The 25,704-nt window shown below is 35.7% G+C and overlaps 3 protein-coding genes across 6 annotated transcripts in view; 1 reads left to right on the top strand and 2 right to left on the bottom strand.

Moving 5' to 3' along the window:
* Nucleotides 1–1,818: 1,818 nt before the first annotated feature.
* On the bottom strand, nucleotides 1,819–14,375 carry NME9 (NME/NM23 family member 9). The gene is made up of 8 exons (XM_039356370.1): nucleotides 14,334–14,375; nucleotides 9,449–9,485; nucleotides 5,755–5,812; nucleotides 5,157–5,260; nucleotides 4,416–4,487; nucleotides 3,314–3,430; nucleotides 2,710–2,794; nucleotides 1,819–2,279 (listed from the first exon to the last, which is right to left on the bottom strand). Exons 2-8 carry the CDS (start codon nucleotides 9,479–9,481, stop codon nucleotides 2,263–2,265), a joined length of 486 nt encoding a protein of 161 aa, XP_039212304.1. The 5' UTR covers nucleotides 9,482–9,485; nucleotides 14,334–14,375; the 3' UTR covers nucleotides 1,819–2,262.
* Nucleotides 14,376–18,763: 4,388 nt separating this feature from the next.
* Nucleotides 18,764–24,478, bottom strand: SLC35G2 (solute carrier family 35 member G2). Of its 4 annotated transcripts, none has more exons than XM_039356345.1 (3): nucleotides 24,341–24,478; nucleotides 22,200–22,344; nucleotides 18,764–20,552 (listed from the first exon to the last, which is right to left on the bottom strand). In XM_039356345.1, the coding sequence occupies exon 3, from the start codon at nucleotides 20,532–20,534 to the stop codon at nucleotides 19,302–19,304; it is 1,233 nt and encodes a 410-aa protein (XP_039212279.1). In that variant the 5' UTR covers nucleotides 20,535–20,552; nucleotides 22,200–22,344; nucleotides 24,341–24,478; the 3' UTR covers nucleotides 18,764–19,301. The 4 variants fall into 4 exon arrangements, with proteins under 4 accessions (XP_039212279.1, XP_039212277.1, XP_039212278.1 ...); XM_039356343.1 differs by having other exon boundaries at nucleotides 24,235–24,372; XM_039356344.1 differs by lacking the exon at nucleotides 24,341–24,478 and adding an exon at nucleotides 23,940–24,330.
* The window catches only part of PCCB (propionyl-CoA carboxylase subunit beta), a 24,195-nt gene continuing 22,879 nt past the window's right edge, over nucleotides 24,389–25,704 (top strand). Inside the window, exon 1 of the mRNA XM_039356341.1 lies at nucleotides 24,389–24,609. Within this exon, the coding sequence (XP_039212275.1) occupies nucleotides 24,421–24,609 (189 nt within the window). The 5' untranslated portion in view covers nucleotides 24,389–24,420. The remainder of the gene's footprint in view (nucleotides 24,610–25,704) is intronic.

The raw sequence follows: 25,704 nt of genomic DNA, 5'->3' as shown, positions 1-25,704 counted from the left end.
CTTTTGTATTAGTCATTCACTTTGGGAATTAATCCACATTCATTCAGCACCCAATCATTCTTGATCATTCTTAATCTTATTTTCTCACACATGTACTGCTTAAATACGTCAAGTTCACTACATTCCCCTTTATGTTTCTTCTGGCATACCCCATATTCATAGTTAGGATCTTCTACTGGTATATAGGCATACCGAAATTATATTTGATCAAAGTTCTTTATAAGAGCAATGTAACTTTGTAGCTTTTATACTGGGCATTCTGGATGTAGGAGACCAGTAACTCACTGTAATCTGCTACCTTTGGAATTAATAAAATGATCATTTGTGTTCTCTCTGGTTTTTGATGTAATATAGCATAACAATAAATGAAAAATGTGGAAAAGAAAAGCATATATAAATCATTTGCATTTGTTTATTGTTTACAAATAAAGTATGAGAGAAAAATATAACTTTAAAACATATACATATTTACTTATTTATTTTGGTGCCACCCAACTCCAAGTGACTTGAGGCAAATATATATCTATAAAATATAAAATCACATACAGGTAATTGTCAGCTTACAACCATTTGTTAGTGATCATTGAAGTTACAATGGCACTGAAAAAAGTGACTTGTGACTGGTATTCGCGCTTACAACCATTGCAGCATCTCCCTCACCATGTGATCAAAATTTGGGTGCTTGACAACTAGTATTTACTTATGACAATCGCACTGTCCTGTGGTCATGGGATCACCATTTGTAACCTTCCTGGCCAGCTTCTGACAAACAAAGTCAATGGGAGAAGCCAGATTCGCTTAATGACTGTATAATTCATTTAACAACTGCAGTGATTCTCTTAATAAGTGTGGCAAAAGGGTTGTAAAATGGGGCAAAACTCACTTGATAACTGCCTAGCTTAGCAACAGAAATTTTGAGCTGAATTGTGGTTGTAATTTGAGGACTACCTGTACAACAAAACCAAACTATGTTATATTTTTTAAAAAGAAGAACAAGATGGCAAATCTGACAGACACTCCAAAACTTTCTACCAGTATCTAACATCCAGTGGAGCAGGCTCTAATCACTCTACTCCAAAGCCTAGGAAAACAACAAAGTCTATGGTCTTCTGGAATGCCAACAAGGTGGAAGGCACAGAAACTGACACAGAAGGTACATTTCCTGGATGTATTGCATTGTTTCTTCAAAGAAACCTGAAGAATGCTGACCCTGTCAGGCTAATTTGACCAAATAGATACTATGGAAAATAGACAGTGGTAACCAGGCCCTATTCCATGTAAGGCTTTATGTTGTATCTAGCATCTTGAATTGCAGTGAAAGTAAACTGGCAATCAGTTTGCAGAGCAGAGGTGTCACATGAACAAACCAAGGAATACCTCCTGATTCAGAAAAAGTACAACTGGTACACAAGATGAAGCTGTGCAAAGGCCTTCCTTCTCTCACTGCCCAACTTCTCACTGAATAGGAGTTGTAAGTTGATGGAGATCCCCAGGCGGTGCATCATCTTTGAATGATCAAAGATGGAATATCCTGGAACTAGGTGGCTTCAGTACCTGCAGCCACTCAATCTGGTAGGATTGAGTTGAAAATGTTTTTACCCCGTCTAGGCCAACATGCTTCAGATACTGGGACAGGACTTTGACAGCCTCTTTTGACCAACTGTCAGAACTGTCATCTCACTTTCAGAATGCAAGTACTGGGTTGAAAAACAATACCCTAATCCAGGGCTTTTTTTTTGTCATAGAATGCTCAGAATGGAGTTCTGGCACCTTTTTTGGATGGAAACCTTGTAGGATAGGCAAGGCAGGTTGTATGACATGTGTGAGTTCCGGCACTTTTTTTTTTTTTTTTTTTTTTACAAAAAAGCACTCCCCTAATCAAGAAACCACCAAGATACCCACTACCAACATTGGCAGGGCAAGCTATTGTATATAAACAGGGAGCAAACTCTATACTTAGTAGTGCTGATGATGTTACTTAGTTGGTTAATGAAATGTCTACAAGCAAACAACTAAGTTCAGAGAATACCAAGGACCTCAGAACTATTATGATAATTAAATATTGTGAATTTATATTTTGACCAATATTTCAGACCCTATGAAAATAATGCTAGAAAATTAGTTAGAAATTTAGTTCCACTGATAAAACCAAGATGCTATGAGATTAATTATAACAATTCTGTTCTGCAAACCAAATTTGATTCATTACTGGATATCTATTAGATCTGCAAAACAACAACATCAGTTCTCTTCTGCTGAAAATCACTGATCCAGGTTGTCTGTAAGAGAGTTGCACAATATAGTCAATAAGATATCATATACAAGATATTTCCTTGGCTATGAAAATAATTTTTAGCTTTTCAATCAGAAACAATTGAATGAAAAATTAGTAAAAAAAATTCAAAGCTCAGATGAGATAACTGCTGATAACTGATACTAAGCTACTGTATTTTTTTTTTTGCAAGTATGATCTCTGAGAGGAATAATACTGTTGTGTAAAAATGACTTTTTAAATATTTTCAATGCATCTTAGACTGCTGCACTCATGATTTCCAGCCAGCATGTAACACACATCTGGAGGATACTGGGTGGGGGAAAACTTAAGTAGCAAGAACATCGATAGAACCTGAAATATCTGAAAGAATTCCTCACTAAGTAGAATTTTAATGACAGTGTTTATGTCTCTCTGTATAAATTAGAACAATGTACCTGCTTCTTCACTCTCACTGTCTTCTTCCAGCCCTTCTCCAACAGTGCCATTTTCTTCTTGTTTAGGGAGGGCTTCATCATGGATCTAGCCTCATTATGTAAGATATTGCAAATTATAGACTATATTAGAAAGCAAATATTGTTTTTTCAGCAATCAATTGCAGCTATTTTTAATTAATGACTTTTTTCTCCTATAGAATGGGAGTATTTCATATATTTACTGTAAAATGCACTAGGTTTATTGACAAGCTTAAGTAATTACCTCGCTAGGTAGGGCCACAAACTTAACTTTGAATAGCAGCAGTGACTTAGAGAATTCTGCCAATAGCACCACCCCCGACCATACTAAATGTAATTAATTTAAATTTAATTAAATTTAATTTAAATGTAAGCTCTGAGACAGGGTTCAATCCAACATTCTGAACTACTACCAGAATTCAAGAGTTCCTATCCCATGATTCCTAGGAACTATAGCTCCAATATCAGCCACTATTAAAAATACCACTATTCTTCTAGACAAGAAGAATACTTTTTCAAGAATCTCCATTCCTTTCAAGGGTCACTATCATTCTAATGGTAATTAAATGACAAGACTTGTAATTACCACCACTCTCTCTGCTCCATGATCCAAGACTCTCTTTTCTGCTTGCAGCTGCTCCAGAATGGTTTTCTGTAACAATGGTGCATTTGCACCTCTTACAACAGCTACCAATTCTCCCCCCTGAATTCAAACAGAAAGGAGTGACTTTATTTTACAAACGCAGTTCATGTCAACACGCATACACTGCTATTGTCAATAGAAGACTTCTGATCTAATTTTACCGTTTAAAATGTGTTATTATAAACATTGAAAGAATTGCATTCTTAGTATGTACAGATATCAAATGAGGAAAAAAGTAAAATTTTGCAGACGATTGAGAAAATAAGGCAAGGAAAGAAAACTGAAGAATGTAAATCTTTTTTGTATTTTTTTTAAATGGCTAATATATAAATGTCTGCAAATTTAACTGGTGATAAATTAATTGACAATCTCATGATAAATTAAGCAAATTTATTTGAACCGGTTTGGTATAATGGTTGGGTTAGAAATTGTGACACCATGGGAAATTCTAGACCTCCTTTGGGTATGGAAACCAGCTGGGTAATATTGGGCCTATCACGCTCTCTCAGTACAATCTGACTCACAAAATTGCTGTTGTAGAGCAAAAACCAGGGGGAATTATTATGTATATCATGGGGAGTTGTAGAAAAATAAAAGTGGATATAAATCAAATAAATAAATAGGGATGTAATTCTGCATAAGAAATTCTTGACAAGCCCCTTATATTTGACAAAATAGTATACAAAAGCAACAGCAATAGTCAATGTAATAACTGTAAAATGTATTAAAATAATGAAATGTTATTATAACATAACATAACATAACATAATATAAAACATAATGTACAATTAATGCAATATCCCTGCTAGTGGGAGCTCTATGATATATACAAGTAGCTTATCAGGATAATACATATATGATGCTATGCTTTCCGGCTATAATATACATCTCTACATACAAATTAATGAGAATAATCAAATGAGCATGTTAGATATTTCTGGAAGTATATGTACTGTCTTAAACAAATCTGGCAGCAAGGTTTATTAGAAAAAATAATACTGATGGGAATATTGTCTAATGAAATTGGCCTTTGATACTAACTTACTCCATAAAACAGAAACGTTGGCTCACATTTTCCACGATATTTGTCTAGAGCATCAATTGAATCTACCTCAGCCTAAATGAAAAGCAGACAAGAAAACAGAATAAAATAAATGTCTGTAATTTCACGGCATTCAAAATTTGACATCCAGTGCAAGCAAGAAAATATTCCTTAATAAGCAAAAGCATGATTGCCTAGCATATTACCAATGCATTAGTGTGTCATGAAAGCACTTTTTAATGCTCTTCTGCTAAGTATACTGTTTTACTAATATATTGACTGTGTTTGTGCAACATATTGAACCACAAATAAGGTAACCATATTTAAACTACAATATTTGCACTGCATTTTGTGCATCCAGAAAATTTGATTAATTAAATTAATAAAATATAAGCATGCCATTCAGATAGCCAAATGGCTCAATTACAAGTGGGTTTCTGAATACAATTCAAAGTGCTGATGTTCATCTATAAAACCTTCATGGCATAGGATCTTAATTTTTTTAGTAGCACCCTCTATTTCGGTCTGTTCTAGACAATCTACAATACAATACAATACAATACAAAGTAGTCCTTGACTTACAACCACAACTGAGCCCCAAATGTCTGTTATTAAGTGAGACAGACACTTAAGCATTAAGTGAATTTTGCTTACCATCTTAACTTTTTTGATCCCTTCTGGGAATGCTCATGAATGCTCGTGGGATTTATTGACTGTTTTAATAGATCTGAAACTTTTTCTTACCACAGCAAAATGCAGCAGGTCACCACCAACTTCATTTCTTATTTTCTTGAAGAGATTGACAACTGTTTTACATGGTCCACACCAGCCTTGATAAGCATCTACTACTGCAAAGAAATTAACCTGTGTCAGCAGAAAGTGGCATGTCAGAATAATTCCAGAAATCAATCACATATCTAGAAATGAAAAGAGTTAATTATTATAATTGTCTGATAGAACTAATAAATGCCTACAGACACCCTTTTCTATTTGCTACAAGTTTTAGATAGGAAGTTGTTTTGATGGTTTGGAAGATACCACACAAAATACCAACAAATTCTGTTTCAACCCAAAGAAGCATTTATTTATTGATGTTCCTGCCTACAAATGGGTGTCCCCAAAGTGCTAATAGAATTGGAGAGTTGCCATTCAGGCTTAGCTATCGCTTGCTGTTGCCAAGGAAATTCTTCCATTTGTTAGCATGTTCATTCAGAGATATTATTGTGTAGCATGACTTAGCAGAGGTATGATTCATACTACAGTACTATAATGGACTGAACATTAATATTACTGAACAAATGAGAAATGAACCCCATAAAATAACTGTAATTCAAGATCTTACCAATCAATCCTTTGGACCCCAGAAATTCTTCCCAGTGTTCTTGATTACTGACAACCATCTGTGTGAAAATTAAACCACATTACTGAGAAACCCGGCAATAAAGCAAAATTGCTTTTTAAAGCATAGCTTCCTGGAGAAAGATTTGATGGGCTAATACATGAAAAAATGCATGTTTGTGTTACTAAAAACTACTTGCAGAAGATGAAGTCATAATTTAGTAACATATTAAAAAAATTCTTTGAACAAAAATGCAAACCGGTAATGAAGAAAAAAATCATTAGAAATGTTAGGATACATAACAAGAATATTTGTGAACCATTTTCTTGCTGGGTGCCAGAGTGTTATTGGAAAGTAAATATATTTAAGCTGATAGGCTGCAGAAAGATTAGAAATAGCCATGTCTCTGTTGTAAAAGCAAGAGATTAGTGCTGAATCAATCCAAATCTAAACTAGCAAATATTACATTTGACTTTATAAAATGTTATTTGCAGGTCACGTATTTCTGTTGTATTAAGGCAGCAACACAATTAAAATATAAAATAATGTATTTTAATCTGTAAAAGAACAAAATATTTCAGAAACATCACATGGAATGTAATGGCATTCAACATAAATAATAATAAAACATTTATTGTGTTACAAAGTTTACATTGCATAGTCGGATGTGTAGCTCTGCCTATGGAACTTTTAGTAAATGCTTGTTTGTCAATGAACACTAAATTGATGAAATAATATCTATCTCTGAAGTATAAATATTGCTAAGAAAATGTTTAGTAAACTTGAATACTAGAAAAAATATCAAAATCAAAACATGCTAATGAAATTACTGAAATTTATATCATATATGTAATTATCAAAATCAAATTATACATTAACTTATATTGCTATCAGAAACACAATATGCATGATAGAGTTGTATCAAAATTCTCACTGTCTTGGAAATTAAAGGTTTTTACTTTTTCTCAGCTTTCTCTGAGTTATTGACAAGTTTAAGCTAAGCATGTCCTGAAAAGGGCGAAACAGTTCAACTAGCCAACTTTTGATAAACTATCCTCCAAGAAAAACAGGAGAGAAAGAGTGACTGAAAGCATAGAATACATTTCCCCTTCCCAGAAGCCCTGCTTTCTATCCAGCAGCTAACCACCACCTCCTGCTGCTTACCTAACTGACTGGAGAGTCTATCAGCAGGAATTATGTGATAGAAGCAGGGGAGAGATTCAAACAATTTAACAACCGGCCCTAATGACTGTTTGACGTACGAAAAAAACGATATACCAAAAGGTAGTTTATTATTTCACGCATTTAATACTTAAATAAGAACAATAAAAGAGGTACACAAAACTAAACTATAAGAAAGAGTTTTTAAATATTAATGAAAAATATTAAATAATACCTGACAAAAACAATACGACTGTTATTTAAGATATTTCCATATTGCTTCTTGACTGGCATCCTCACTTACAATTTTCTTCGCTTTCATCAGCTGTGTCATTTATCCTTAACCATCTTTTCACTGTAGGAGTAGGACCCTGGTTTCGGCTGCGATTGTACCGGTGCCGCTGCTTGCGGCCACACACCACATCATGCCGATCTCGCCAGTGCCATTGCTTGTGGCAGGAGGCCATGCAGCACATCACATTGATCACACCGTGCCACTGCTTGCGGCAGGAGGCCATGCAGCGCATTGCACTGCTCACACCAGTCCTGCCACTTGCCCCAAACGGCCTGGTGAGCCTTGCGGCCTCTTGCAGCAAGCAACGGCACCAGAGCGATCGGTGCAAAGAGCCAAGCGGAGTCCTGCCATGACCAGTGGCAGCAGCACGATTGGTATGATGCGCTGTGTGGCCTCTTGCCACGAGTAGTGGCACTGACGCAATTGGCATGAAGAGCCATGCGGCGTCCTGCCACGAGCAGCAGCAGTGGCGCAATCAGCGTGAAGAGCCACATAGCATCTTGCCACAAGCAGCAGCAGGGGCGCAATCAGCACGAAGGACGTGGTGTCTTTCTGTGAGTGGCGGCAGCGGCACGATCATTGCAAACATCACCATGTTTCTCACTGGGAAGGAACTTTTGTTCAATTAATTTTGTTCTGAATAGAAAAGTTTAGTCTCAGATATTGCATTCTGAATATGGCGGATCACTTTAAGGTCACTAAGTAGCTGGCTCAGAGTCACCACAGAAAAATTCCACTAAAACCAACAGGTCTTCTTGGATAGAAATAGTTGGCAGAGTTGAAAAATAATCAATTTCTTCTTCTGGCCACATGATGGCAGGATTTATAGAGATTATATCCCTTATGGAATCATTTATATAAATAAAGAAATCACAAATATATTCCTATAACTCCATAATTAAATATTTCCAGAAGTATAGCTCTGTTACTCTGTTGAAGCAAAGCCAACAAAGAGACATGTGCACCTTAAAAAACTAATACATTGTATCATACCTTGTATTGACCATAATTTATCAGAATAAGATAACTGTAACATAGGGATGTTTATAATATAATCAACTTTTAATTTTCAAGATTCTATGTCACAATTTAAAGATGCTGTTTAAAATCGGTTTTTAAGCAGTTGAACAGCCTGGGAAAAGCTGTGGCTGCTGCTGACTAATGCAGGCAGAGGGCCTTCCACTAATTCTAATGCATCTTTTGCTTGATGCATTGCTCAGCCTAAATGTGTATCCGGATACAAATTTACTAAATGCCATCCGGAATGTTTCAGATATATTGTGGTACAGGTGGAAACAAACATTTAGAGTTATAAACAGTTTTTGATTATTTCACAAAATTCTCTAAAAGCCCATCACACTACTAGGTTTGTTCATCGTCTTAGCCTTCTCTTATTGTTCATCTTGTCTGGAATTGTTAACATGAGATATTAGCAGGTGGCATAGCAAATACATCTGATTTCATTTTGGGGAGGATTTTGAGGACTTGGAGAAAGCCACAATATTTGTGGGGACGAGTAATGAGGCATAATCAGATCCATACTAAGGGCATCTTACTTAAAGGGTTTGCAATAACTAAAACAAACCAGCAGGATTTTCTTCTTCACATTATTTTCATGAATAGCTTAGATGAATGTCAGAATGCATCTGTATTGGACTGATCCTGAATAATTGGCACGTGGGCCGGATTCACCCATATGTGCTAAAACACAATATGGTTTTGTTTAGCAAGTTATATGAACCCAGCGCAGTATGGTTTCATCAGTGCATTATGGCTAGGCAAGCCATGGCTTAACAAACTGGGTATACCAGACAAAATTCTCTAAATAAGAGTGTAGAACTATCCACCTCAATGACAGAGGAGTTTAAAGGACAATTTCTTTTTCATGAAGATTAAACTGAGCAAAAGATTATGCCTGCATTGAAATGAGAACATTGGTTAAACTACAATGCCCTTATTAGAATAATATCTACTTTTATTCTGCAAATTAAGTAGAAGTTTGTCAGCTATTTCTGCACTGCCATGATTAACATTAGTACTTGCATTTCTTTTCTGAATCATCAAATTAGTTTAAAAATTAATAACTTCATATTTAGAAATCTATAGTGTTCTGTTTTACAGCTACTGTTTTATATGTAAATTTCACTGGAAAAATATAGAAGTACTGGGACATTTTTGTCCTCTTCATACAAGCAGAAAATACAGAACAATTGCACTGGGGGACTAATATCTCATACTAACCTGCAAGGCAAATTCCTTCTTTCTGCTGACCATTATGCTGTAAAACAACCAAACAAAGAACAGGCATGACGTTATCTAATGTCCAATCTAAAATATCATTAATGTTCACTACTAATAAATGTAAACACATATAGAAATATATACTTTATTACAGGTAGTCCTCGACTTACAGCCATTCATTTAGGGATCCTGCTTCCCTGGGTTAAGTGTTCCCTTCCATCTGGAGACCTCATCATCACTGGATTTTTGCAGAAGTCTGCGTTTAAGTATGGTACTATCAAAGAATTGTGTGAATCCTCTGATAGCTCAGATTTCTCTAATTTTTATTCTATGACAGTAATATAACTTGCTGAAAAATCATCAGCCATTATTAGAAGAAGTAAACCTGGGAAGAAAGAACTAGAACTCCAGCTAGGAGTTTAATCTTCATGCCCTAACCTCAATTTTAGTTATTCTTGTGTCCAGCCTGAAAGGGGTATTCAGTGTTCTTTGGATGCAATAAATATGGACCTCAGAAATTTGATAAATGTTATCATTGGTACAAAACATCCACAGCAGCACGTATAGTATAATGCTGTGAACACTTGCTTAGAATTATGTCTCACTCTGTTAAAGGGACTTTCTCTCTCTTAAATATACTTTGGCCTAGCAGTTTTTCTATTTAAATGCTGTAGCAATAGCCATTATACCAAGTCTGATGAGTAATAGGCCTGCCACATTTACAGTCTTACTTATTTTCTTATGTATTTTTTATGATATTTATCCCTTTCAATCTGATCAAATCTAGGCAGTTTACAAGTCAAAATACAATAAACAATAACCATAAAATAGTATAATAACAGTATCAGAATATTGCTACAAACCTCATAGCATGCTGCTTTTCACCCAGGCAACAATAATAAGCCATCTTTATCACTGAAGGCCTTTTGAAATAGTCAGAGGAGCATAATAAAAGGGGCTACATTTGCCCCTGGACAACTTGTTCTGCAGGAGGATGAGAATGCCCCTATGCTCCATCCCACCAACATTCCTAATAGGTGGGGACCTTCAATTGGATCTTTGTTTCCAGACATTGATTGGGTAGATTCTATCTTGATAATATCCAAATCAGCTATATATGACTGAAAGGAGAGTGGCACCAAATATATTAGATCTTATATACAAACATGTATGCATAATATTGCCACTTTAATTAATTAGTTTAATATTCCCATAACCAACTTAATACGTTTTCCTCTGTTAATCAATTTGTGAATTTTTCTTAAGCATTTATTTTTAATTGTATAATCTATATAATCTGCAAAATCTCTAAGAAATATTCCCATAATAGAAAACCCATTTATTCAGTCTCTTTTAAGATAGGGTGCTCCAAATATGGCTTTAATAGTGCAACTGTTCTCATCTGTTTATAAACAGACTGAGTTTTATGGGGTTATTTATTTATTTATTGTTAATACTAGTATGAAAAAAGTATCCTGAAACATCTGTTAAGACACCAAATGCTCCTGAGGTTTTGTGAGTTCCATATTATTTTTTGATGCTTATCAGTTGCTTACCAGAATTTTAGTTTATTGACTGACCTAGGATAAATTAGTGGGTGGATGATCCAGGGGGAGTTAGTAAAAAAGAAAAGGAACTATTTTTAACAGCTGCCATTGTTGCCTGCTGTCTCATTTTCTTTTATGAGATGATGTGTAGAACTGGGCTAATTACAGTCCTGAATTAAATATATTTTTAGCCCCATTCACCTTCTTAAGAGTCTATTACTGTAATTAGTCCAGATCCCCAAATTTCAAATAAAAAATAGCAAATTTCTAGCCATTATTAGAGATATGTGAGAAGCTGTATAGGCACTAAGCTACCACAGTTTTATAAAACTGCAGCAACTGTTGCTGTTCCTACTTTATGTATGTATGTATGTATGTATGTATGTATACACATACAATGACAATAAAGTTTATAATAATGTATGTTAGCATGATATATTTACTCATGATTCATTTTACTTCACAGCATACACTAAGCCATGGTTGGTTTAACAGTATATGGAAGAAACCACAATTGACTAAGTTTATACAATACGCTGAGCTGTAAATCATGATTTTCAAACTAGGAATTTAATCTCCATGTAAAATCACAAATAAACAACACATTAGCTACCAGCCCTGAGAATTGCTGTGTCTACAGATATGATGAACCATCAACTAGCTGACCATCAGTGTGTTGCACAAACTTAAAAAGTAGATGAATCAAGAAGACCATGGATAACTATCATGTGAATATACATCTTGAATGAATTATTGAGAAGCAAATTGAATGCCTAGAGAGACAGAAATGGATCTTTGCCAGATAATGATTGGAGGTATCCTCAAGAAATTTCATCTCCCTCTTCTCTATAGTTTTAAGAAAGGTGAGGATATAAACTGATATCACTCCTCTTCTATAGGTGAATAAGTATATTAGGTGAATAAGTGGACTATAAAAGTATAGGTGGAAATTAGGTTGAAATGTAAAGTGGAAGAAATTCATATAATTGCAGGAAGAACAGATTAAGCCTGGATTGATTTGACATTCTGACTAAATAGACTGTGTATCCAATTTATACCTAGTATATTATCCAAATATGTTATGGTTCAGTGTTCAGTTTTACACAAATCCAGAAAACTGGGTTGAGCAAATTGTGGCTATGTTGATCATCAGCGAATTTGAAGAATTATCAGAGAACATAAAGTAGAGGTTCATCAAGACCTTTCCTCCCTAGCAATAATATAACTCACCCATTGGTTCTTGACCTCTTACTCTAACCTGGATGCCAACAAAAATGCTTTGTCCTCACTAATTTGTGTTTGTTAGGAAGAGAATATTGTGGTGTTCTGACAGACCAACGAGTAGCTCCTGGAATATATTTCCCACCCTTTACCTTAAGATATAAGACATTTCTTGGGAAATCCACCAATAATTGACCAAGGTTAAACTGATCAAATAAATGCAGTAGAGGAAGCTCAAAAAAGTTACTTTGAAAAATAGCAATTTTAGTTCTGAAGGAACTGTCAGATTTTATCTCAGAACCATTGCACCGTATCTTTCAAAAATCCTAGAGCACCAGAAGTATCTGAGGATGGGAAAAGAGCTGATATGGTTCCCATCTTCAAGAAAGGGAAAAAAAACAGACCCAAGAAACTACAGACCAATCAGTCTAACATCAATACCTGGGAAGATCCTGGAAAAGATAATCAAAAAACAGATCTGCAAACAACTAGAAGCAAAGTCAGAACCAGTAGCCGACATAGGTTTGTTAAAAACAGTTCATGCCAAACCAACTTATTTCATTCTTTGATAAAGTGACCAAATTAGTAGACCAGCAAAACGCTATGGACATAGTATACTTAGATTTCAGTAAGGCATTCAACAAAGTAGACCACAATCTATTGCTTGGTAAGCCAGAAAAAGGTGGAATAGACAATATCACACCAGATGGATCTGTAGGTGGCTGACAAACTGTACTCAACGAATAGTCCTCAATGGTACTAGATCCACATGGAGAGAAGTAAGCAGTGGGTACCACAAGGCTCGGTATTAGGTCCAGTACTCTTTAATATCTTCATAAATAACTTAGATGACAGGATAGAAGGAGAAGTCATCAAATTTGCAAATGACACTAAACTGGCAGGAACAGCCAACACCCCAGAAGACAAGCTCAGAATTCAAAAAGATCTTGACAAACTGGAACAATGGGCCCCATCCAACAAAATAAGTTTTAATTTGGAGAAAAGCAATGCTTTACATTTAGGCAGGAAAAATCAAAGATATAAGTACAGATTAGGTGAGACCTGGCTCAAAAACTGTAACTGTGAGAGGGACCTTGGAGTCCTAGTGGATGATCACTTGACTATGAGCCAGCAATGTGCAGCAGCAGCCAAAAATGCTAATACAATCCTGTGTTGTATAAACAGAAGCATAGAATCAAGATCACGCAAAGTATTAGTACCGCTTTATAAAACCCTAGTGAGACCACACCTGGAATTCTGTAACCAATTTTGATCACCATACTACAAAGAAGATGTTGAGACCTTGGAAAACTTCAAAGAAGAGCAACTAAGATGGTCCAAGACCTGGAGACTAAAACATATGAAGAACGGCTGCAGGACTTGGGTTTAGCTAGTCTAAAGAAAAAAAAGAAATAGGGGTGACATAATAGCAGTATTCTAGTATTTGAGAGGTTGCCACAAATTATTCTCCAAAGCACCAAAGGGAAGGACAAGAAACAATGGTTGGAAACTGATCAAAGAGAGAAGCAACCTGGAATTAAGGAGAAACTTCCTAACAATGAGGACAATTAACCAGTGGAACAGCTTGCCTTCAGAAATTGTCGGTGCTCCATCACCGGGTTTTTTTTTTAAGAAGAGACTGGACAGTCACTTGTCTGAAATGATATAAGTTCTCCTACTTGAGCAGGGGGTTGGACCAGAAGACTTCTAAAATCTATTCTATTCTATTCTATTCTATTCTATTCTATTCTATTCTATTCTATTCTATTCTATCCTATCCTATCCGATCCTATCCTATCCTATTCTTAGTAGAAAAATCTGACTACAATATTTTCCAGAATGGGGCAGATTTATATAGATTGCTTAAAATGTAGGCAAGAAATGAGACAGGGCTAATTCTGTCTGATCAAGGGTGATCAGGGTCTTCTGATGGCAATATAAAATGGTTGTGTGGTTTTGCAGAATAAGTAGCTATGAAGTGTTCTTTTTTTCAGAGCTATGCAATCCTAACTGTACCAGGAGAAAAAGGCACAAAAGATTAAGAAGCAAAAGCATAAAAAAGAAAGGTAGATTTGAAATATCAATTCTTAGAATGGCAAGAATTCAGCATAATGTACCTGTTCAAGGATTTGGCAACTGCTCCCAGGCAAACAACAGCGTCTCTTGTCACCATAGCAACACGGGAGGCAGAGGGGAATCAGTTCTGACAAGCGTTCTTTCGCCTATCTGCTATTGCTGGTTGTTTCCCCCTTTTTGTGCAGTCAGATGACATGCTGTCTTCTGTTCCTCAACTGGATGGAAGAACTGAAGATCAGGAACAAATCTTACAACTGGACTACATTTTGGGGATACCAGATAACTAGTGCTTTGACATTAAATGTGTGCTTTCTAAAATGGCAGGACTGGTGAAGATAATGAAATTGATCAGTGATCCTCAGTTTTTCCAGTTTACCTGCATCAAGAAAGATAAGGTGATTGATCCCTTTGGACATTGATTACTTCTCTATTTCAGAGCATTATTCTTCAAGGATTATCCTTTGAAATTTACTAAATGTCTGAGGGTGTATATGATTTTGGAAATTAATGCTCAGAGCATTTAAAATATAGGAGTAAGAAGAGAGAAGAATCCTGTAGTCTATCATTATTTGTCAGTTTATAATTAATGTATATTTTTACCAAAGAGGAAATATATTATAATTTATTAGCCTGTATGTATATAGGATTGTGGCATAAATAGGTCATGCAGGGGAGAAGAACCTAAGCACTTTTTAATATAGTACACTATACAACTCTGTTAACAGTCCACCATTGGAAATGAATGATGAACACTCAATCTATGAATTTCAGATCAAATTATTGGCAATAGAAAATGCCACATCACCTTGAATTTTGGTTCTGTTCTTGTATCAAACATCTATAGTGTCCAATACAAATTTTACTGGATCCTTCATAAATATGTATGAATTGTGCTAGGTAGGCCAAAGGCTCACCTAGACCAGAATTCTGATTTTACAGAATAAGAGAGGCTTGTGGAAAGATCACATGCAAGGCAGGAACATAATACACTCCCTGTCATGTTCCATTCCTAGCTGATAATTGATTTTGGGAGATACAGATAGAATAATATGCTCTCTTAGCTCCTAATTTAGTCTGGCTAATGGAAATAAATTAGAGACCTAGCTCCTTCTGTTTCAACACTTATAGATGGCAATTATAATACCACTAGTGAAATATCATTATCATAATAAAAGGTAAGATTACCTTTATTGTCATTTTTTGTGTGAACACACTGGTACACATTAAAAAAATGAAATTCTGATGCCGTGTGTGTGTGTGTGTGTGTGTTATATGTAATATTATATATACACATACATGCGCACATGCACATACATATATACATATATACATGCACAAACACACACACACATATTAATCACAGTCCATTTTGAATACATAGCAGAAAAAGAGTCTTGAGAGTTAACAAGATTGATACCATATGGTATAAAGTTCTTACCGAATCTAGTTGTTCTGTTTTGGATACTGCGAAACCTCCTCCCAGAAGGTAACAAAGAAAACTGATCAGAGAATATGTAACTGGAGAGAACGTGTAATGTCCCTGACAATACTATAGACCCCCAAATCGCTTATATGCTATACCCTGGATAGAAGGAAGTGCACTTCCAATAACCTTTTCTGCTGTCTTCACCACTCTCTGCATAGCCTTCCCATCCGAAACAGTAATATATCCAAACCACACAGTAATATAATACAGCAGGATGTTTTAATCATCCATCTATTGAAAGTGGTAAGAATAAGGGAAGGAAAATGTGCTCTTCTCATACTACGCAAAAAATGCAGACACTGCTGTGCCCACTTCACCCAAAAACTTGATACTACTAACCATCTCCACAGTTGAATTGTTAATACACAGAGATGCCTGGCATTTCTGAAATTGACAATGATATTTGTATCTTTTTGTATTCATTTAATAATATTTTTGATATTTGGAATATTACCTAATCTATAAAACAGTTTAATCCTTTTGAATTGGTGATAATCCATGTCAAACTGCTTTAATTCCCTTGATGGATGTCCTATCCTGCAAAAAGAAATTTATTTAATTACTGAACTATTCCAGTTTTTATCCTGCCTTCCTGTCCTAATGAACTTCATACAGTTAACTTAAAATATTGAACATGATATTTTTAACTTAAGTTTTGACTTAAAATATAAAACATGAAAACTAAATAAAATTGTTAACATTATAATTAATGCAAATTCTTTAAAGGCCTGGTTGCTATACCTTCTGAACATATGGTTTGATTCTCCAGGTTGTTTTAGAGTACTTGTTTTTGAAACAATCATGTTGGCAACACAGAGACAGGTGTTGAGCAGTGTTACCTACTTATTCTTTACTGGAAAGTTCCGTTATTCTTGTATCCAATCTTAATTTTCCTTTATCCATTTACAATTTTTAGAATTTTGAAGCAATTTCTCATCATTAGGTATATGAGAATATATTTCTGCTTTTTCCATCTGAAGCCTGTGAGAAAGTCTTTCCAGGGTTCTTTTTAAGATTGAAAATGGATTTTATGATAGTGATACAGACTATCTATTCGTGATGGTCTGTACTAAGAAAAAAAAAGACATCGTTGGTATTTATTATAAAATCAAATGATAGGATACAAAATCTTACAATATTGTATAAATTGATTAAGCTTCATAAGTCTTATAGGCTGCTAGAAATTGCTTTTTTTAAAACCATCCTTTATTTAAAAAAGTAAAACCAGATTCATATAATTTGCTGGATATTTCATTCTGATACTTTTAGAATTGGCATTTCAGTGGAAAATGTATTTATTTCAGGCACCTCAGGTAACTTTGTCTTAGTATTAGTTCCCATACTTCTGGGCCATTGTGTATTTTTGTGAGGGAGTATGTAGCTGATATTTTTTATCTATTGAGCACCTACACACACATTCAATCAAAAACATTCAGATGGGATAAAATAGAGACTTGAAATATTGGAATTACAATAACATAGAAGTATTAGGTAACATAAAACTTTTCTTCCAGTCAAGCTCAGCTGCTAATGCTTTCTTGGCAATAGTGTGGAAATGGTTTAGTACAGCCTTTTTCAGGGATAGTTTTTGACTTCTCAGACTATAGCCCTGGTATTTGCTGGTCATCTCCATCAAAACTAATTGGGCCAAGCCCAACACAGCTTCTGAGCACAATAAGGTCATTCATGTCATGTCATTTGTGGATCATATAATCACAATCAGAATTATCAAATGTTTGAATTATTCATCCCACATAATTATGTCAAATATTTGATCATTGTAATCCTAAACACATTTTTTTACGAAATAAACCCATGTTACAAAGTTGACATGGTTTTCATTAACATCAACTGTCTTCAGACTACATTCATTTTTTTCCTTCGCAATTATAATTTTTCTGGTCTTGAATTGAGTCCTAAAATGGTAACTTGTGTTTATCTGTTCAAATACAAAATTGCTCATTATCTCTACATACTTAGAATAGCCCCCTGCTCTGGCAAGAAACCCTATACTATTTCAGAAAATGGTTGTCCAATATCTTCTTAAAAACTTCCAGTGTTGGAGCATTCACCGCTTCTGGATACAAGTTGTTCCACTGATTGTTCTGTCAGGAAATTTCTTTAGTTCTAGGTTGCTTCTCTCCTTGATTAGTTTTCATCCATTGCTTCTTATCCTTCCCTCAGGTCCTTTGGAGAATAACTTGACTAGTTCTTCTTTGTGGCAACCCGAGATATTGGAACACTGCTATCACGTCATCCCTCACCCTTCTTTTCATTAAACTAGACATACCCAATTCCAGCAACTGTTCTTTATGTTCTAGCTTCCAGTTCCGATTATCTTTGTTGCTCTTTTCTGCACTCTTTCTAGAGTCTCAACATCTTTTTTATATCCTGGTGACCAAAACTGGATGCAGTATTCCAAGTGTGGCCTTACCAAGGCATTGTAAAGTGTATTAACACTTCACGTGATCTTGATTCTATCTCTCTGTTAATGCAACTTAGAACTGTGTTGGCTTTTTTGACAGCTGCAGCACACTGCTGGCTCATATTTAAGTGATTGTCCACTAGGACTCCAAGATCCCTCTCACAATTACCGTGTTTCCCCGAAAATAAGATGGTCTTTTTTTTTTTTGCTTCAAAGAGGCACCAGGTCTTATTTTCGGGAGGAGGTCTTCCACTCACCTTGCAACGGTGGCATTAGGTATTACTTTGGGGAAAACATGGTGCTACCATTGACCGAGGTACCACCAGTATTGTACCTGTGTATTTGGGTTTTCTTGCCTAAATGTAGAACCTTACTTTTTTCACCACTGAATTCATTTTGTTAGATAGTGCCCAATGTTCAAATCTGTCAAGAACCTTCTGTATCTTAAACCTATCTTCTGGAGTGTTGGCTATTCCTGACAGCTTGGTGTTGTCTGTAAATTTGATGAGTTCCCCATCTATCCCGTCATCCAAATCGTTGATGAAAGTGTTCAAAAGTAGGACTACATTTTATTTTAAAAAAGAACTGCAGGTACACAATTCAGATGTTATATTTAACAATGAACCACATACCAAAGATCAAAGACAAATTCTATATAATTATTTCTATAATTATAAGTAAAGGAATAAGATTGTTATGATTTATTTCTATTCCACACCAAGATTACTGTGTTATTTTAAATATAGAATAAAATTATGTTTTCTAGATTCCAAGGATAAAAAAGTAAAGACTCCATTGAACTGAGATTAGTTCTTGATGATTATATAGATATACCATTTTCATAGCAAAAACTGCCTACATTAATCTTTGGCACTTTCTGTATACTAAGAATATTATTTTCATAATTTTCACATTTTTGAACATTTTTCACATATCATAAAAAGATATTTTCATATATCTCTACTGAACTGTATTAGGGATGACTTGATGTCATGTATCTCAGCAACAAATTGTGATATGCTGTTAATAGCACTATACACACAAACACAGTCATATTAATTGTATTCTGCACTACATAAAAATACAATAATTTTGTATTCATTTAACGGAAGAATCTAATATTTCCTGGTAATCTTGTTTTTTAAAATTTTTCCAAGATAGCTTATAACATGCAAGAAAAATTATGCTAATAATGATAACTGCTCCTCCAATTATATCATAAATACTGGGGAAGATGTGTAGTATAAGAAGTTGAAGAATCATGGCTATCAAAATCTCCAAATGTTGCACTGTGCTAACCAATGCTGGATGGAATTTGCTCAACGCATAATAGACCCCAAGAAAAGCCACTGTGGAACATATACAGATGCCAAAGAGATAGCTCCAGCTTTCTCCATTCAATGGAATTATTGGCTCTTGAAGGAAAAACATAGTTGAGGCTCCCCATATTGTTCCAGTCCAACCAAAACTAAATAATGCTGTCCACATGCTGACATTATCCTTAAGGGACCTATATACTATCATGGACAGAGCTGTGGTTAAGCCTGCCATAACTGTCATTGTATATCCAAAAACTTCCTTCCAGGTATTCAACAGAGAATTTTCTTCATCAACAATGTTGGGGATCATGACCAAACAAACACCAAAGATACTACTCACTACAGTAATTACATCAATATAAGCCATGCGCTCATCCACTAGTAAAAATGCTAAAATGGCACTGAAAACAGTGGTGGTAGCTCTCCACATAATAGTCCCATTGCTTGGAGGAACAATTGCAAAGGAAGTATAAGCACAGGTAATAGAAATAACATTACATACTCCATAGAAGAATAGCCTCAATCTATGGCCTTTTGGTCCAAAAGGGTCTTCATGGTAATAGCACACTACTAAAACAGAAAACACTTGTAAAACAGAACGAATGAAAATCAGTTCAAGAGATGGCACTTTGGAACGATCGGCAGCAAGTCTAGTTATCACAGCTACACAACCATGGGCCAAAGCAGATCCAAAAAGCACAGCCCAAGTTTTTCTGGACTGAAAAATGCTTCTCTCTATAAAATCTTGGCCTTGTTCATTCTTGTTGACTTCTAACTTCTGTTCCGTCTGAAATGGAATGTCAATTGTTCCAAAGAAAGATTTTCCTGTTCGTTGTCCATCACTCAACAATCTTCTTTTTGGATTATCTTCTGTAAAACTCTCATTATCTTCACTAGGTTCCTCATGCTCTTCTTCTCCAGGCTGTGGATAATAAGAACTATATTTCACTGTCACAGTGTCAGGATGAATTTTCACTCGTTTTTTCACTGGATATTGTTTGGAAGAATCCATTTCACCAGATAAGAAGGACTGATTGCAAAGAAAAACATATATTTATATACTTGATAAAATTGTCGCACATCTTGACTATTTAGAATAACCCTAATTCATTAATGTTCTATTACCATATGAGATAAATGGAAGTATTTTTAGAAGAAATGAAATGTCTCATTCTAAAACCCAATATAGTAAATCAATTGTAAGGGAAGATATCTGTCTCAGGATAATAAATGTATTTGTTAATTTGGGGGGGGGGGTCCCTTCATGTCAGTATTGACATCTGGTGACTGAAAAAGCTTCTGCAGTTTTCTTGGCAAGATTTCAGGAATGCCTTGCTATTGCCTGCTTCCTAGGGTTGAAAGAGAGTGACTGGTCCAAGGTCATCTAGAACTCACGATCTCCCAATTTCTAGCCTGGTGCCTTAACCACTTCACCAAACTGCTAATTTAGACAACTTAAAACATAGGCTTGATGTTTATCTTTCTTGCTGAATCTACATTTATTTTTATGCTTCCAAATATTTTTAGAATGATTGAATCTGATGAGCTTTTAAAATCTAATTACCATTAATTTTGCTTTGAATCTGAATATAAATCAGTTTTATACATGTATGTAACAGCTCAGATGGTGCCACTAAACGTATTTTGACATAGGATTGTTAAATATATGTAACTGGATTGGGAGCAAGTAACAAACAATATTGTATATTTACAATGGCTTCTTGAAAGAATGTAGATTATTCTTCACATTTAAAACATGAGAGTTGGATCAAACTAAAGACTTAATCAGTGCTGGATCTTGTTTCCCATCAGTGACTTATGGTAAACATAAAACAGATACTTTTCACTGTTTTCCCAAATGTTCAGAAGCATGCTGTTTTATATTCTAAGAGGGCAGCATATATCAGCTAACAGCCATTGATAAAGGGGATACATTTAAAAATGTCCGTTGTGCTCCAATATTATAGGTTATTTGAAATACTATATGATGTTCTTGCCCCTATGTTAATACAGTCATCTATTTAGCTTCTAAAAATGTGAAATATACTAGTCACTAGGTTCCATTCCTTCTCAACTTGTTTTCACACCAGGTAATAGCTTTAGCAGTGATAGCTTTTCCAATATTTGTGGTGCTGATCTGTGCTTCCAACTACTATACTTTCAGTTTGAAATGTTAATATAAATCAGATTGTGATTTAAATGAATTCCTTTTAATTGATTAATAATAATTTTAATCTATTCAAACCCAAGCATGATTGTTTATAATTGTGAAATATTTACAAGGGATGTTATTAGAGTATTATGAAATGCTAAAGAAGTAAGAATCAGGAAGAAAAAATATGCTAATCTATCAACTGAAAATGAAGGGGAAAAGATACACTGTAAGCTATGCTAATTTACGTTTCATTAATTCTTCAAATAACAGAAACATGATGTTCCTTGTAGCATATGGAACATAATTCTAGGCTGTATTAGCTGATTACTGCAATTTATTTAAATTATGATAATTTTCTGTGAAATCTTTTCAGTTTGAAAGCTATCTCTTTAAAATTGCATGCACATTAATAGAGGCAGAAAGATTTTGCTTAAATAAACATGCAGTGACATTTAGGAATTAAATTTGTAATGTAAGAAAAGAAAGCAGAATACAATCAAAATTGGAAAAATAATCTTTTACCTTTTGTTAGAGGGTGTTGTATAGCAAAATAACCAAAGGCCAAATATATTAAGGATAAGGAAGCTGCTCTGCAACGTTCAGCCGTGTGTCCATTTCTCCCTTCTAAATTCGTAGAAAATAGACCTGGGTATTTGTTGCCTTTGAACTGGAAAGTCAAAAATAGAGCAAATGATGTCAGTTCTGGGTATACATTGAAGCCGTAGTATAGATCTTTTTGCTATTCTCACATCTGCCTTCACAGAAAAAGAGAGGAGAATACAACTAAAGAATCAAATGCACTGAAGACATTAAGATGAAAGTGAGCATGCTCAGCAGAGCTCAAGGGCATTTGACAACACCTTCATTTTGGACTGCGGAATGGAATCAGTATTGCTTTTACTAGTTATTCTGGCAGTGAAACACATGTTTAGCTGAGATGCTACCTATTTATCAATAGCAAGGCTTTCCTAAACTAAACATTGTTGAGAATGATTGAAAACAAAAGTGCTTAAGAAAGTTACTGATTTGTCCCTCCTGGTCAGTTTGTTAATAAGTAAATAGGATGATTCAATAGTCTTTTCTTGCTATAGCCTTACCAAAAGCAACAGGAGTATATCAAAATACTATGAGGTAATTAATCTGGATCCCTGCAAAAAAGCATAATCTTAAAGATTGACATAACTTTCAAAATATCGTGCATGAAAAAGCTACCTACCCTTGATTTTCATTTACCTCTTCATATACAATTATTCATCATTTGTTATTAACAACCTTATACATATAAGTCTATGCAAAAGTACCACAATTCAGTGGGTTTACTCTTCCACACATATATTTTAACCTCTCAGTACAATACAAAGCTGTGATTTGGAAACTGGTAAAATCAAACATTGTTTTTAAAATTATTTATTTAAAACTTTTCTATAGTTTTTTGTTGAAATAAATATCAGAAGGATTTACTATTAAAAATTACAAATATACTAAAACAAAGCAGTAAAACATTTTATTAAATAACAATAACTAGTTACAATAGCAAAACGTAAAAATTGTAAAAAAAAAAAGTCACAATTGCATTTAGCACATTATCAGGTGGCCTTGAAGAACAAGAATTCGAGGCCTGGTATTGTAAGACAGTAAGAATGGCTCAGGACTTATTGGGGAGGGGATTCCAAAGTTGGGGTGGTACCACCCATGAAAAGGCTTGACTCTGAATAGCCACTGACTGCATGTTCTTTGAAGATGATCTTAATTTATGGGTTGGAAAATATAGCAAGAAAACAAAACACAGTTTTCCTTCAAAGACTGTGGTCCAAAGCCATTAGGGCACAATAGGACGGGAGCACAAAGTGATCATAACACAAATTCTGCAATCTAAGTAGTTAAATTCAGATATTAGAACTCAAGTACACATGGGCAAAGTACACACTGTAACATCATGTTCACATTTTCCCATCACTGTGACTTGCTGCACATGCCTATGGTCCCCGACTGCTTTAATATGCTATGCAATCCCAGAAACTGTGATCTGTTCAATAAATAAGCTTTATCTCAGGTTGAGTGAAAACAGCCCTTTTCAAGAAAACCTGAACAGCTTAATTATTCCTTCTTTCTTCTTTTAAACTGCCAGTCCTGCATCTAAACCCACTAGTTACAAGATCAGACAGCAACCCTGGACTAATAACTGCTATACTTCTACCGATACGGTGTCTCAATAGCTTTTTTTTTTACAAGTTAATACACAATATTTCTCCCAACACACACATAGTGGATTTAAAATGAATCAGGCCGTCCTTTCTGCAGACAAACGGTCCTTCTGAACGTTCTGTTTGAGCAGAAGGCTGGACTAGAAGACCTCCAAGGTCCCTTCCAGCTCTATTCTTCTTTAGAAGAACATTTCTTTTCTCTTTTCTTGGTCAGTTGCTAATTATAATCACAAAAATGGCAGCAATGCTCGCTACACAGCACAAACTCCGCTACAGCCTCAGGATAGTAGAGGGAGGGAAGCCCAATACATCTGGAAGAGGTCAGGTTGGGAAGAATATGAGAATAAGCCCACTTGTTGGAAAGCTAGGATCTTCTGAGGTGTTAATCCGTCATCTTTTATAGCTAATTTCCAAATTCAGATCCCAAAGGGCGCGAAGCAAACCAATTACAGCCCGCACCGTAAGAGAGCGAGGCAGGGTCAAGGAGGCGGCCGTCCTCTGGAGGAAAGAGCGCATGCGTCTTCCCAATCCACTCAGTCATGGCTGCTTTGCGGGCGCTTCCTTCTTTCCTTCCCTCGAGAGTTCTGTTGAGAGGTTGCCGCTCGTTTAGCAACAGCAGCAGCAGCCACCGGAGCCGGACCGTCGCCGTACCCGAGCGTATCCAAGAGAAGCGTCGCGCTGCATTGCTCGGAGGCGGTCAAGCTCGCATAGACGCGCAACACAAGCGGGTGAGCGCCTCCTTTCCTGTAGCTGCAGGCGAACGAAGCCCTTGCGTGGCCCGTGGCCGCTGGCTGCTCCCTGGCGTGCCGTTTCAGTGATTTCCGCGGAAGGTTCTGGCCTTGGCCAGTGCTAAGAGGATGCCACTTGGGGACCATTGAAAAGTCATGGCCTATAGTCCTCCCCCCACCCTGCTGCAATTCCTCCCGCTCTCCGGCTGAGTTAGAAAAGATTCCGACACCTTCGACCGCCATAGCCGCCGACTTCTCTATCGCGGTGATGATCAGGATCGTCTCTCTTGTTTTTTCTATTTAATGAAAACTACGGATACGAGGAAGCAGATCGCCCCGTCCAGTTAGCAGTTTGTAGAGTTAGTGTGGGAGGTCAAGAAGAGGTCCAAAAAGGCCACCTTCCACCTTTCTCACGCTGTATTTACAAAATCCCGATCTCTAAATCTAGCAATTATTGAGGTGTTTGTAATCTTAATTGAGTAGAGCTTCAGTTATCCATCAGACTTCGTCTTTCCTTTCTCAGAATTAATGCAACACAGGCAACAGATAGCTTGCTTGGTAAGGCTAGAGAGTAATTATGATTGAAAAGTCCATGTCCTGCAGAATCTTCCGAACACCCCTGTGTTATGCTTGCAGTTTACTTTGGAACTGGAGATGCATAATGTTGGCAATGCAATACAAATTAAATTAAGTAAATTAAATATTGTAATGACTACTAACATTATTGCCTTTTAACAGTTATTCATACAAGACACATAAGATTATTTAATCATTTTAGCCAAACAAAATCTTGTTGATTAAATAAAAAACTTCTTGACTAGCAGGTGCTGGACACAGACTGGCTATTGTGATCAGATGTGTCTGGCAGATCATTCCTTGAGATAGAATGGATGTATGTAATACTAAACTATGATTTACCCCTACCTTCATAAACACCTTTAGGCCTTCCTGTTTCCTCAATTCTTGGTGTCCTTCTCTCTTTTGAACCTGAATGAGAAGTACCTGAGTAAGGTAAAGTGTGTTTACTATTCTTAGTGCACAAGGTTAGCTTACTTAATTTGTCATCTTTTTCTCCTGTGAGGAATGCAGAAAGAC

The sequence above is a fragment of the Crotalus tigris genome, unplaced genomic scaffold (genome assembly GCF_016545835.1).
Source record: "Crotalus tigris isolate CLP2741 ecotype Arizona unplaced genomic scaffold, ASM1654583v1 scf7180000018824.943158, whole genome shotgun sequence".
NCBI classification, from domain to species: Eukaryota; Metazoa; Chordata; class Lepidosauria; order Squamata; family Viperidae; genus Crotalus; species Crotalus tigris.
The sequence above is the reverse complement of the archived record's forward strand: the minus strand, read 5'-3'. Positions and strand labels throughout refer to the sequence as shown.

What these genes read in the sequence shown, in the direction of transcription:
- NME9 (XM_039356370.1), bottom strand. Translation starts at nt 9,481, where the DNA reads ATGGTCAGCAGAAAGAAGGAATTTGCCTTGCAG. An exon ending in AGAAGGAATTTGCCTTGCAG is followed by an intron (nt 5,813 to 9,448) that starts GTTAGTATGAGA and finishes ATTTTCACACAG; the next exon opens with ATGGTTGTCAGTAATCAAGA. An exon ending in ATGGAGCAGAGAGAGTGGTG is followed by an intron (nt 2,795 to 3,313) that starts GTAATTACAAGT and finishes TAATGAGGCTAG; the next exon opens with ATCCATGATGAAGCCCTCCC.
- SLC35G2 (XM_039356345.1), bottom strand. Translation starts at nt 20,534, where the DNA reads ATGGATTCTTCCAAACAATATCCAGTGAAAAAACGAGTGAAAATTCAT.